The following is a 14,931-nucleotide window of genomic DNA, read 5'->3' as shown; positions in this document are numbered from 1 at the left end:
GGAAAGACTTCTCGCTAAAGGCAATCTAAAGATAGAAATCTTCTAAATGAAAAATTAGAGAATTATGGGAAGCGATCATATTGGAAATCCTTATTAAAATCACATAGTCGTCGGATCCGCTTTTCTTTTTGACCAAAATCTTTGATTTGGTTCATTAATGTTCTAACGGTTAGAAGCCTACTAATTAATCTCGTTGGTACTAAAAGGACCCGACGGTAAATCGTCGCTCTCCTTGTGGTTAGACAGTAAACAATATGACACCAATAATACATCAACTAATGTGACAACCAGTCATATGGTGCCTTTTATTTTGTCGCGGAGGCATGATGTTGTGTAGTTGTGGCAAATTTTGCACCTCATGCAGATTCCGATTCTTAATGTCTAATGTATCGCATTTGCAATTTGTACACTGCGAATGAGGTGAGCAGTGACATAATGAACTTCTCTTGGGATCAAAATGATCAAGTGGCCGTTAGTAAAACAGAACAAGGGAAATGTGCACCTATTTGTTTAGCACCTTTTGCTTTGTCTTGTCAGATTATGAGACACATTGAGAAATGACACTGCAGGTTATCCTGTTTCCATGTTGCGTAACAGCTGGCAACTTCAACTCCATTGCTTTGAGATATATGCATTCAACTCACAATTAGCTACAGGCCTACAAAAGTATCTCACCATTTGAAAATGATTGATCTTTTTTCTTGATTTGTTTTATTCAGATGGAAATTCTGTGCAATGAAAAATGTTCTATTGTACAGTTCGGCAAGTGAGAGCATAAACAAATTTTACTGTTTAGACATATTACTCGATCGCCCGTCCGAACAGATAGGGCCTGCCCCATCCCATCAACTGTCCTATTGCAAGCAGTGTTATAGCACTAGATCAGAATCCGTCTTATCTATAATTGCTTGTTATGCGATCACGTCATACCCAAACATTCTTGCTCCTCCTTTTTCTTTTTTCTTTTTCTTCTTTTTTTTTTTTTTTTTTCTTTTTTTTTTTTTTGTTAATTAAGTCATAAAGATATTTAAATGATGAATATCAGTTCACCAAAAAGGCATATAATTAGAATTGCTCCACATGCAAAGGCAGTGGCACCAACTTATGATGCGCACACCCTGGCCTTCAAACTGCTAAAAACTATGGCTAGGTAATTAATAAGTACTCTTGCATAAAACGTAAGACAACGTACATTCTAGGGAACCCACTTTGGATCCCTAGGACTGAAAAAAGATGCCTTGACATGAGAATTAAGCAGCTTAAGAGCTGCCTTAGATTTGATGCACCTCGGCGTTTTATATTGGTTGATCGATCCCCCTCGGTCGATGAACAAGTCCATCAATTCCTCAAAAGTTCCCGGCTCCACTACACGGATCTCAAGGGGCCCTACGGACTTGTCATGTGCTCGGCATCGTCGGTATATGTAGTCAAGCTTTTCTTCCACAGCAATGCAACATTCTTGGAGCACCTTATCTTCGACCTCTTCTTCCACAGCCATGCCTGCCTTCGATCCATGAAGTTGAATCTCCCAATACAATACATAATGTCCCGGCAAAGTTGACGTGTCCGCAGAGCTAGTGTACTCCACGAGCAAAGCATTGTAAGGTTCTAGCAATTTCTTGGCCACCGTGACGCTCTTATGCAAATCCTCCTCGTTGGTTTTGTCGTTGTCGATGCTGAGGAGGACATTTCTCCGGCAGATGAATCGGAACTGAGGGGCTGTATTATGGAATCCAGTCACTTGGAGCACATCACCAATACGATATCGATATAGTCCTAAGTATTTACCAAAAAGCTTAACATTAATGGTAATACAAAATAGAAAAGCTTTTTTGAAGTAGCTAGAAATCTTTCTTTTTAATATGTACTTGTCATAGAAACGACTTTCAATAAATATTACACGAATTCTTTCTTTTACATTTTCAAGTACTTATTATTATTGCAGTTGCCGTGTCAACTTTTGTTACAACATTTTTTAATCATATACTCACTTTCGGTAAGTGTCATATCAAGAATCCGCACTCCAACTATCAAGTGCTTATTAGCTAACGTGACAGTTATCGCATCAATTTTTTATCTTACATTTTTTTAATTTCATATGTATACTTTTTTTTTTTTTTTTTCTTTCTTTCTTTTGTGTTTTAGAACTATCACGTTAGTGAGTAAATTAACACTTGATATATAGCTGGAGTTCGTTGTTATAGCATTTCTCTTGATAGATAATAAAGAGTAATTAAAGAAAGGAAAAGAAAATGCTTTTGAAAGAGTAATTAAAGACTCTTACCAGCGAAGGTAGTGACTACCAATTCATAATAACAGCCGAGCCTAAGCTGCACCAGGTCGACCAGCTTATCACTGTTCACCTCCTCTTCTTCACCGACGTCCATCAACATTGTCCCATTCTCTCCCAACGGTATAAATTCAAAATAACACATGTTCGGCATGAGGGTAAACGCGACGTCAGCGGGGTCACATAACGGCTTCAAGTTGACGCCGAAGTAACATTCCGACGAGGCATACATGGTGGACACCAACGGCAATTTCCCATCACTGTAATACTCCAGCGCCGGTATATACTGCGCCATGGACCCAGTCACCACAGCCTCAATGTACTTCGCCCGAGGCCAAAGGTGGCACAAAACACCCTTCCACGATGAACGGCTACAGATGTCCTCGATCTCGCCCGCAAGACGCGGGTCCGGTGATGAAAGCACGGAAGACATACATGAACGGCATCTGGGGTCTGTGATCGTCGGGTCTAGCTGGCCGGTGCGGATATCATCGCAGAGACGAACCCAATTACGTTCGAGGAACGAGATGGCTCGGAGAAAAGCGGAGGCGAAAACCGCCCCTAGCCGGAGGACTTGGTGGCGGTGGATTAGACCGGCTAAAAGCTGGCAATACATGCTTTGGTTGCTGTCGTTGCAAAGGATGGCTTCGTCGGGGCTCGTGTAGTCGTTGAAAGGGTCTCGTGACCGGCACTTGAAGTGCTTGCTTTTATAGAAGCTGGTGAGCACAGCCCGCGCCGGCAAACCGCACGGTGTGGAAATTTCCGCCTTGATAAAGTAGAGGTACATCGCCTTGCCCTCGTCTAGGCCGGGGACATACCTGCCATTATAAATTGATTTGAGTCCTAAAAATGAACATATATAATTTGTAGTGGTGATAGCTTAGCTAGCTTGTCAGCTTCATGACTGTAATTGCAAAACTACGTGTCATACATTGAAAATATATATAAAAAATGATAATGAAATTGGATTAATGGAGGTACAAGTATTTAACTGATTCATGACTGGCATGATAAGATTATACAAAAATGTTCGCCTGTCAAGATCTTCTGCTATTGAGGGCATCAACTTAGGCTCTCCAGCTGAAGTCCCTGAACTGCAAACACCATGACACAAGTTTATTAACTCAAAAACAAACAAAAGAGAAAATATATATATATATATATATATATATATATATATATAGAAAACCCAGAAACAGACCTCTCAAAGAGAGAGAGAGAGAGAGAGAGAGAGACCTGCTTAGCATTTCAGTAATAGGGTGACCAGAAATGAGAGAGGAATCTTCACCATTAGCGATTCTTTGGATAAAGGGGCGGATACCCATGTAAGTAATGACAGGAACGTTGAGCTTGAAATCCAAGATATCTTTTGATCCTTTCATATACTTGCTGAGATACTCGGTTTCTCTGTTTCGTGTTAAGATCTCTTTCAAGATCTTCTTTTGAACTTCGTCAGCCTTTTCTGTGAGTCTCTCGATCTCCTTTAATGCCTCCTCACCTTTGTACTCTAGTCTCTTCCCATCCATATTATCAGATAGAGAGATGATCGAGCAGGAAAGATTACAATATACTTCTTGTTGAAAAGCTTTAGAACCCGGAGGGGGTTTATATAAAATGAGTTTGGAGATCATAAATGCCTCTAAAATCTCTCTCTCTCTCTCTCTTTTCTCCCCACATGATATGGTGCTGATGCCATTCAAAATGTGGCCCCTCACAAGCTTTTCTTGATTTGTCCTGTGATGTAAACTTAATATGAAATTTACATATTGCTTAACAACTTAAACATCTTTCTCAAATTAATTACCCCTTTTCCGTACAAATGAGCAAGAACATTTACAAAAACCCACACGCGTACGACTAATTAAAGACGTACATTTATGATGCACGGAGTGATGATCGCAGATCATCTTATCGATTTGTAGATGTAGTTTAAGGAAAAACATTATCCTTAAAACATCAAGATTAATTATCCTTGTAATCAAGCCACTGATCATATGAGATCAAGTACTCAAGAAAAAGTTACCCACTACGTACCCAGCTGATCATAACTTTAAAACTATTATATATATATATATATATATATATATATATATAAAAGCGTCAGGATTTTAAGAGTAAAGTTTTCTTGCGTAATAAACAAGGGCACTTCAATGTGACATGCATTGCAAAATTATTATCGATTTTGGACATTGTAGTGAGAAAAAAGCATGTAATTACTAGAAATTAGAAACAACCTTAATTTATAACTTGCGGGTTTGATTCGATAGTGTACACGTAAAATTACATCTAATTTCCACTTCAAAATTGATATTAACATATATGAAAAATGCTTAGGTATTACAGTTTACTATAATTTTTTAAAATAACTTGTTTGGTGTCCTTTTATTTTACATGTGGTCTCACATATTCAATACTAAATTTTCACATCTCTCTTCTACGGAAATGTACAATAAATGTGCAAAAGAATAAAAACTAAACATTTTTCTTTCCTTGATTAGTTAAATAAGTCAAACTTTTTTACTTAATTATTTTGTCGAGCATAAACTACCACGTCAATTTGTACATATATTTATAATGAAAACTGTAGTATGTATGTATCCCAACATGGACAGGGGCACGACAACGTGATATATTTGAAATAGTCATATGGCATATAAAACGATATAATTAATGGAGAACATTGAGATTGTAAGTATCTGGTTCTATGTCTCATGGGTTATCCGCATACCATAGCTTTTTTCTCTTTCCTTGTCTCACTAAAAGCAAGAGAAGAAAAGCAGATCGATAATATCAAATCTCCTTTATAGTATATGTGTTCCCTCTCTCAAAACTGAATGTGACGTGTAAAACACGCAAAGAAAACCCTAGTTCATTTAATTAATTAATTACAACCAAGTTGCAGGCACAAAGAGTCATTCAAAGGCCCCATTAACATAAAGTGGTGATTCCTAAATACCATGCATATTTGTGGAACTAGATTGGTTACAAGGAATTGCATGCAGCTAGCTAGCTAGCTACCTTCTATATATCCATCCTAGCTAATTATGAAAGGATTTGCTCAAAAGTCTTCAATATTGACAAAACAAAGAAACAATCTCAGCCGTTGGATGACTGAGATCGTCTCCCTATATCCTTATCCAGATCATGGAAATCAAACCAGTGTCGTCATCATCATCATCAACGTACATCTTTAACAGATGTACCATTCAATGAGAGGTCGGTGACCGCCGCATCAGTTTACAATCTTTCTTTACCTTTTGTCAAGCTCGATCGTGCAATATATACATATATTCACTGTATGAATACGGAAGCAAGCTCTAGGTCTTTACTCTTCAGGCAATTCAGGCAAGACATTAAAGCTAGTGCAATGGAATTTCTTTTGCCATTGCTGGCAAGATCGTGATAATGGAGGAGAAAGTGAGAACTTTACGGGGCATCATTTTTCGATGACTAGGTGGAGCACATCGCGTGCTTCACTCAAATCATGGTGTCCCCCAATACCTCCTTGGAAGTATTCACCGTACCCTATTTCTTCTTCTTCTTCTTTCTTCTCTGAGAATCAACGTTCACGATCTTACTAGCCGTGACGATATATATATATATAACTCTCTTCAATCATACAAAAAATATATATGCAGACACCGTTTCGATCGTCAGCAAAAGGAAGACAATAATACAAATTATCACCAAAAATAGGAAAAATGCAATGTGTGTGTGCCATTGTTTCTATGGATGATATCTTTCTATGCAATGGGGAATCGTTCTCAATGTCTTTTTATTAACAGAAATTCATCATCTTTTTATCCTCGTGGCACCTTTTTTTGAGAATAGGGATGACGAAATATATATATATATATATATATATATATATATATATATATATATATATATATATATATATATATATATATATATATATATATAGCCGTACGTACAATGAATATTTTGCACGACAAGCACTATGCTCTAGGACAAAAAGGCCTACGGGGGAAAAGCTTCCAATAGAGGATGAATAGGCGAGCATTTTTCTTGCAAAGCAGCGTAATGGAGACCACCTTTTGGATAGTGTGAGGAAGGTGAGAAAGAAAGATATACCAAATGAGACGTATAATTACCAGCTGCTTTAAATGAAAAATATCTATATATATGTAGTTTATTTTTTCTTTTTGAAATCTAGGTGTAATATTGGCGTGTATAAATTTTAATTCCTGAATAAGCAGAGCATAGTAAGTATGATGTGACTATGTTGGTGAGACTCATTTACTCTCTTTAATTAACTAATTCGGTCCATCATGAGAAGGGTTTGTCATATACAGAGACATGCATTGTTTCTGGCCAGCTTCAATGCCATGACTTCACTTTAATTGGGTCGTTTTAGGTGGTAATGAAATTGATTCTATTTGTGTCTTTCTCTTGTCCATGTTCTTACTTGCTCTTAATGATAGCTCTTAATGAGTATGCATGAGTAATATATGAGACATATCATGTTCAATTATCTTATTATATAAATTTTAATTTGTATATAAAAGATATTATGGATATGAATCAGAAATTATGTGTATAAGACATGTGCACAAAATTTATACTAACCAAAAAATTTCTACGGAGATGACTTTTAAATGGAGTTTCTAGTTAATTTGCCTCCACAATATCAAATAAAGAATGATAATATTGTTGGAAACTCAACAAATCCAAAACGTAAGAAGGATATTTAATAAATAAGCTAGTTAAGAGTTTTTTTTTTAATAAAGACATTTAATTTATTGATGTCTTAAGTTCTCTTCAACTGAAGTTTTAAATTAGATGAGTTATTGGTGTTAATTTATTGTAACAAAGAAGAAGTAAAAAAATGCTTTAGTCGTTTGTGTTTTGTATGCCTATATATATGGGCTTTGTAAGGTGTTTTGAAATATAAGAAAAGAAAAGAAGAATTCCTCTACTCTTCTCTATTTTCTCTACTCTTCTCAAAGTTATATATTTTTAGTAATAAAAGTAAGAGAGAGTGAAAGAGAGATAGAAAGGTAACTAGTTAGTAAACTAGTTTGTCTTTCATATTGGTATCAGAGCCCTCTACGTTTTGCCAATTCCCATTTTTCGTCTATTCTAGAAATGGGTTCCAACGTGGTCCAGCAACAAATCCCTAGATTATCAAAAGATAACTATAGGTCGTGGTCTATCCAAATGAGAGCCTTGTTTGGGTTTCAAGATCTGTGGGAAGTCATAACTGATGGATTTACAGAACCCACCAAGGAGGAAGAAGCTGAATACACAGCTGATGAGAAGAAGGCTCTTAAGGAGCAGAAGAAGAAGGATAAAAAGGCTTTGTTTCTACTCTATCAAAGGTTGGACGAGCATACCTTTGAGAAAGTTGCTAAAGCAACGACAAGTAAACAAGCATGGGAGATTCTAACTTCCATCTTCAAAGGAGATGAACGAGTGAGACGGGTCCGTCTCCAAACATTACGAGGCGAGTTCGAGGCTCTTCACATGGAGGATGGAGAATCGGTGTCCGATTATTTTTCACGATTGTTGGTAATCGTGAATGGTTTGAAAAGAAACAATGAGAAGGTTGATGACATCCGAGTCGTCGAAAAGGTACTTCAATCCCTTTCCTCTAAATTTGAGCATGTAGTTGTAGCTATCGAAGAGTCTAAGGACTTGGAGAATCTTACAATTGAGGAGTTGTTGGGTTCATTACAAGTACATGAGCAAAGGATGCAGAAGAATGTTACTTCTGGTGTATTAGAACAAGCACTAGAGTCAAAAATGACTCTAAATGATCAAGGCAAATTCAGCTCCAACCGTGGTCGTGGTAGAGGCCGGGGGCGTGGTATTTCTCAACAACCACGTCAAAGTCAGCAGGAGACTCAAAGCTTTAGAGGTCGGGGACGAGGAGGCTACCGAGGAAGAGGAAGATCCACATATGGACGTGGAAACTCCAAGAATATCCAATGCTACAACTGCAAGAAGTTTGGACACTATGCCTCAGATTGTTGGCACAAAGATGATGAACAAGCCAATGTTGTAGAAGCAATAAATGAGGTTCATAGTGATTCTATTTTACTTCTCGCTCATGATGATTCAAATTCAATAGATGATGTTTGGTACCTCGATTCTGGCGCAAGTAATCACATGTGTGGGAAGAAAGATCTATTCGTAGAACTCACAGAAGGAGTTCACGGAAATGTGAACTTGGGGGACTCCTCTAAACTATCAATTGAAGGTAAAGGGAAGATAAAAATTTGTCAAAATGATGGTAAGAAAGGGTACATTTCAGATGTGTATCATGTGCCTAATATGAAAAGCAATATTCTTAGCATTGGGCAACTGCTCGAGAAGGGGTACACCATACATATGGAGAATTACTCTCTCATTTTGAGAGATACACGTGGAGGTATTGTGGCTCATGTTCCAATGGCCAATAACCGCATGTTCCCGTTACATCTTAACATAAAATTCGAGAAGTGCTTCTATGGACTCAAGGAAAGTGAGTCATGGAAGTGGCATCTTCGGTTTGGTCATCTACATTTCAGCGGCCTAAAGCTACTATCATCATCTGGCATGGTGCATGGGTTACCAGTGATCAAGCCAACGAGCAATGTTTGTGAAGAATGCATACTTGGCAAGCAGGCACGACTTCCTTTTCCCAGCGGCAAATCTTGGAGAGCATCGTCACCATTGCAACTGGTTCATACTGACATATGTGGACCAATAGAACCTATGTCATTAGGAGGTAATAGATATTTTATTACCTTTATTGATGACTTTAGCAGAAAACTTTGGGTTTATTTTCTTAAAGAAAAGTCAGCTGCCTTTACTGTATTCAAGAACTTTAAAGCTCTTGTTGAAAATCAAAGTGGTCACAAGCTTGTAACTCTCCGCTCAGATCGATGTGATGAATACACCTCAAAAGAATTTAACAAGTATTGCAGGGACCAAGGAATAAAGCATCAGTTTACTACTGCTTACACACCACAGCAAAACGGGATTGAAGAAAGGAAGAATCGTACCATTCTCAATATGACCAGAACCATGCTCAAGGAGAAAGGACTGCCAAAACAATTCTGGGCAGAAGCTGTGGCATGCTCAACTTATCTACTCAATCGATGTCCTACCAAAAGGGTCAAGAATATGACACCTCAAGAGGCGTGGAGCGGTTACAAGCCAAGTGTTACACACCTTAGAATCTTTGGGTGTCTTGCATATTCTCAAGTTCCCGAATCTAAGAGGAAGAAGCTTGATGATCGTGGTGAGAAATGTATCTTCCTTGGATATAGCGAAGAGTCGAAGGCGTACAAGCTCTACAACCCACTAACAAAAAAATTAGTGGTTAGTAGAAACGTTATCTTTGATGAAGAAAGTGTGTGGAGCTGGAGAGATGAAGACAAGGCCAAAGAACAACGAGTGTTGGAGGAGCCTGAAGAGCTCTCAACAGAAGCTCCACCAAGTACCCCACCATCTTCTCAACCTACCACACCGTCCATAGCACATAGAGACTCTACACCTTCTATGGGAGGTAGCAGCAGCAAATCATCCACAAATCAAAGTAAGATGAGAAGTCTTAGGGAAATTTATGAGCAAACAGAAGAAGAAGAGACTAATCTTTTCTGTCTATATGCTGATCATGAGCCTCTTACTTTTCAAGAAGCTGTTGAAGAAGATTGTTGGAGATCCGCAATGGAGGAGGAGATACATGCTATTCAAAAGAATGACACTCGGGAGTTGACAACACTCCCATCAAACCAAAAGGCTATTGGTGTCAAGTGGGTATACAAGATCAAACGCACTGCAGAAGGTGAATTTTCTCGATACAAGGCAAGACTAATAGCTAAAGGCTACAAACAAAAGTACGGCATTGACTATGAAGAGGTCTTTTCACCAGTTGCGAGAATTGACACAGTAAGACTGTTGATCGCACTTGCCGCTCATCATAATTGGAAGATATACCAACTTGATGTCAAGTCAACTTTTCTCAATGGCATCCTTGAAGAAGAAGTATACGTACAACAATCGGAAGGCTTCATAATGGAAGGAGAAGAAAGGAAGGTGTACCGCCTTAAAAAGGCATTATATGGCTTAAAGCAGGCACCAAGAGCTTGGAATGCACGCATCGATGGTTACCTTCATCAGAATGGTTTCACCAAATGTCCATATGAGCATGCTGTTTATATGAAGAAAAACTATCGAGGTGAATTTCTAATTATTTGCTTATATGTTGACGATCTGTTATACACAGGAAATAGTAGTGAAATGTTCAAGGAATTCAAGCAATCAATGTTTAGGGAGTTTAAGATGACAGACAACGAGTTGATGTCCTACTTCCTTGGCATTGAAGTGAAGCAACAACATGATGGAATTTTCATATCTCAAAAGAAGTACATGAAGGAGATATTAGAAAAATTCAAGATGGAAAGCTGCAATTCTGTGAGTACTCCAGTTGAAACAAGCATAAAGTTGTCAAAAGAAGGAGACGATCGAGTTATTGAACCAACTATTTACAAGAGTTTGGTTGGAAGTTTGAGATACTTGACGATCACAAGACCAGACATTGTCTATGGAGTTGGACTTGTGAGTCGATACATGGAGAAACCAATACAGACTCATTGGTTAGCTGCAAAAAGGATTCTAAGGTACATCAAAGGTACTATGAATCTTGGTTTATTCTATGCGTATGGTGATGGAGCAAAATTAGTTGGTTACTCAGACAGTGATTGGGGATGTGACCAAGATGAGAGGAAAGTACTACTGGCTATGTGTTCCATTTTAGTTCTACAGCATTTTCTTGGACATCCAAGAAACAAGCAATTGTAGCCTTGTCTACCTGTGAGGCGGAGTATGTGGCAGCTTCATCTACTGTTTGTGAAGCTATATGGCTAAGGAATCTCTTGAAGGAACTAGAACATCCACAAGAAGAACCAACTGTGATTTATGTGGATAACCAATCATCAATAAAGCTAGCGAAGAATCCAGTACAACATGGGAGGAGCAAACATATTGACACTAGGTACCACTTTCTTAGAGACCATGTGAAGCAGAAGACAATAGAGGTCCAATATTGCCACACCACTGAACAAGTAGCAGATATATTTACTAAGCCATTAGCAGGTGCAATTTTCATGAGGCTAAGAGACATGCTTGGCATGAGGACAGTTTTGGTTTGAGGGGGCGTGTTCGAAACTCAACAAATCCAAAACGTAAGAAGGATATTTAATAAATAAGCTAGTTAAGAGTTTTTTTTTAATAAAGACATTTAATTTATTGATGTCTTAAGTTCTCTTCAACTGAAGTTTTAAATTAGATGAGTTATTGGTGTTAATTTATTGTAATAAAGAAGAAGTAAAAAAATGCTTTAGTCGTTTGTGTTTTGTATGCCTATATATATGGGCTTTGTAAGGTGTTTTGAAATATAAGAAAAGAAAAGAAGAATTCCTCTACTCTTCTCTATTTTCTCTACTCTTCTCAAAGTTATATATTTTTAGTAATAAAAGTAAGAGAGAGTGAAAGAGAGATAGAAAGGTAACTAGTTAGTAAACTAGTTTGTCTTTCAAATATTGGGTCATTGGTTGGATTCAAGTAAACAGGTCATGTCAATCAGTTTGCTAGCAGAGAAATGTATAAAATAGGATGGAGAAAAAGTTATGTGTGTGTGGGTATTCTTTCCGGAGTTCAGAAGATGTTGCCCGATCAGCTTATTAATTATTAACAGAAACTTTGAAATTAACCATATATGCATGCTTCTGATTTACATTTTGAAAGATAATCAGCTTCCCATAGTCTATATATCAGTAGTACTTGGTACAGTAAACAGCAAATAACCACGAATATTCTAGATTTTGTGAAAACCGCAAGCTCCTGTCTTGAAGATCGAGCAACATGCACCTGTGTTTCATGAGCAAATTTTGAATCATGATCTGTTGTTTTTTCCATGATGATTATGTAATGGTTGTGTTCAATCGTACCATGTTTAAGCGTTATACATATTACCATATATGGAATAGTAATGCTAGCTAGTAATCATATTTTTATCCTCTCAAAGTTAACGTGATTTTTAAAATTATTATTATATCAAAATTTAATAATAATTTTAAAAGTCACGTAACCGTTTGGAGGATAAAAATAGTCTCTAACATTACTCTACCATGGTAATGACACATATACATGTTTTCTAATTAATTATTTCAGTTTTCAACATGTTAGTACTTATTTATTGAGGGTAATGTAAAACAACCAGAAGTAATCCAGAAGAACAAGACATCGTCATCAGATAGAGTTGATAAAGCATCATCAAACAGAGTTGACAAAAGTCATCCAACCTGGAGATAAAAGGGTAATGTAAAACAACCAGAAGTAATCCAAAAGAACAAGACATCGTCATCAGATAGAGTTGATAAAGCATCATCAAACAGAGTTGACAAAAGTCATCCAACCTGGAGATAAACATAACAATTATAGTTGTTGAATGAATCTGGTAATTAACAAATTATCAGTGTCTGTATCCTATGTAAACTCATCTTTGTAATCTCTTCTAAATTTATGGGTAATGCTACATATATGCTTCGAATGGATTGGCTGCATGTAGCATTACCCCAAATTTACATATAATACATCAAAACCTCAAAGATTGTAGTGAGGCCGGGAAGTTCACATGAAACTCTTTACTTTATTTGATCTTTCATGGTATCAGAGCTATCCTAGACTAATGTCTCCATGACAAACAACTCTTCATCCTCTTTGTGTTCTTCTACTTCTCTTACTCAACCGACAAACACCTCCTCACTTCAAACCATGTACCACTGTAACCTCTCTTCACCATCTCATCAGCATTAAATTAACTAGAGATATCTATCTCCTTTGGCGTGCCCAAGTCGTTCCTTTTCTGAAAGGCCAACAATTGTTTGGCTTAATTTGTTAATGGTACAAACCTGTGTAAACCCAAATCCCATCGACAATGACAATACACCAATTCCAAATCATGCCTTCCTGTTGTGGTGCCAACAAGACCAAATCATATTAAGTACGTACCCTGATTTCCTTCCTCAGTGAAAGCATCCTCACCCAGGTGGCTGGGCTTGTAACCTCTAGAGAAGTATGGCTTAGTGATGTAGGCTAGTTTACGAGCAGACTAGTTCTACCAAAACATCTATAACTTGCAATTCCAATATTGGATGAAGCCAATATTGGCAGCGTTGAAAAGCTTATTTGAAGAGATAAAAAATCATATTTCAAAACAGGTCATCAATATAAGTTCAAAAATATGGTTCTCGATCGACGAAGAATACAAAATCCTGAGACACTCGGTCGATGCATCAATCAACAGAGTGTCGCTCATTAGGGTTTTTTCGATTTAAAAATTAGGTTTTTCCAAAATTAAAACAATTCGATTGACCTAGTTACGACAAGGTATTTTTGTATCTTGTTTTTAAATGTTGCGACCCTATTTTCTATTTAAACTCAATAAGGACAATTTCGCCGCTCAAAATGTTGTTTAGTGATTTTTCTATCAATAAGAATACTCCATAGAGAATTTTTCTTTAGTTTCTCTACAAATCCTTGATTCTTCTTAGTTTGTGGAAGAGCTGTACATTGTGTGATTATCAAATCTGTAAACCACTACACCATGTTACATTAATTGGTATCAGATCCTAGGTTTTCTTTCCTACCATGGCACGAGGAAGACCTTGTGGAGGAGGAAACATGCATGCACGCCTTGGTGAAGTGTATGAGCACATGGAGACAGCACATTATAAACAACTTACAGCACGTTTGCAACAATTGAAGCAGATTATTGATTAGTTTGGTGATCAATTTGAGCAGTTTGGAGACTGAATTAACCCAAAAAATTGAAGCACAAACCGATCAATTGGCCACCATGGGTGGTGTGAATGGGTGTCACCGTCTACCAAATCTGCATTATGTGGAGGATGATGACGAGTTTAGCATTAAGGAGTCAGGTTTTCAATGTATGGAGGTAAGGCTTGATGCTCATGATCAGCTACTAGCCGCCTTAACTGTTGTTAACAAGCTTCAAGCCCATCTATCAAATCCAACTTGTGGTGTGAAAGATGAATTTGTTGATTAAGAGTTCATGTTGTTCCAACATGATCAAGAGGAAGTTGAAGATTCTATTTAGTGTTTTGTGGATTGGAATTCTCTACCAATTTATGATGCTCATTTTAATTATGAAGATCATGTGGAGGTAATTTTTTTCATGTGATCAAGAAGTTGACTGAAATTACGATACACATTATGTGTTTGATGAAATTCCAAAGAGAAAAGTATCTCAGTTGGGTCTTGAAGAAATTAATTTTGTTAATTCTCTTAGGGTTGATAGTTTTCTATCAAGGTTTTCTGAACAAAATTTTGATGTTGGTTTCGTTATGTTAAAAGAAAATTTGATTTTCAGTGGGCAAGGAATAATTAATACTTTTTGGAAAAAAAAAATATGAAAAATGATTTTGAGAAAATAAATCAAGAACCTATGAGAATTGATTTATATGAAGATGGTTTGAATAATTTCAGATCTAATATTCATAGTTATGTTGTGGTTGGTTACAAATTGTTTCTCCATTAGTATCAAGTTATTTTTATATTGAGAAAGACATAGAAGGGATCGATTGGACATCCAAAAGATTGAGGCGAAG

General features: G+C 37.1%; 1 protein-coding gene across 3 annotated transcripts; it reads right to left on the bottom strand.

Moving 5' to 3' along the window:
• Positions 1-1,154: 1,154 nt before the first annotated feature.
• On the bottom strand, positions 1,155-3,906 carry LOC133851999 (putative indole-3-acetic acid-amido synthetase GH3.9). Of its 3 annotated transcripts, none has more exons than XM_062288650.1 (4): positions 3,527-3,906; positions 3,283-3,384; positions 2,285-3,108; positions 1,155-1,719 (listed from the first exon to the last, which is right to left on the bottom strand). In XM_062288650.1, the coding sequence occupies exons 1-4, from the start codon at positions 3,814-3,816 to the stop codon at positions 1,196-1,198; spliced, it is 1,740 nt and encodes a 579-aa protein (XP_062144634.1). In that variant the 5' UTR covers positions 3,817-3,906; the 3' UTR covers positions 1,155-1,195. The 3 variants fall into 3 exon arrangements, with proteins under 3 accessions (XP_062144634.1, XP_062144633.1, XP_062144635.1); XM_062288649.1 differs by having other exon boundaries at positions 1,155-1,776; positions 3,527-3,903; XM_062288651.1 differs by having other exon boundaries at positions 1,155-1,776; positions 3,579-3,675.
• Between the last annotated feature and the right edge of the window lie 11,025 nt (positions 3,907-14,931).

The sequence above is a fragment of the Alnus glutinosa genome, chromosome 12 (genome assembly GCF_958979055.1).
Source record: "Alnus glutinosa chromosome 12, dhAlnGlut1.1, whole genome shotgun sequence".
Taxonomy (NCBI): Eukaryota; Viridiplantae; Streptophyta; class Magnoliopsida; order Fagales; family Betulaceae; genus Alnus; species Alnus glutinosa.
This window is presented reverse-complemented; position numbering and strand designations above follow the sequence as displayed.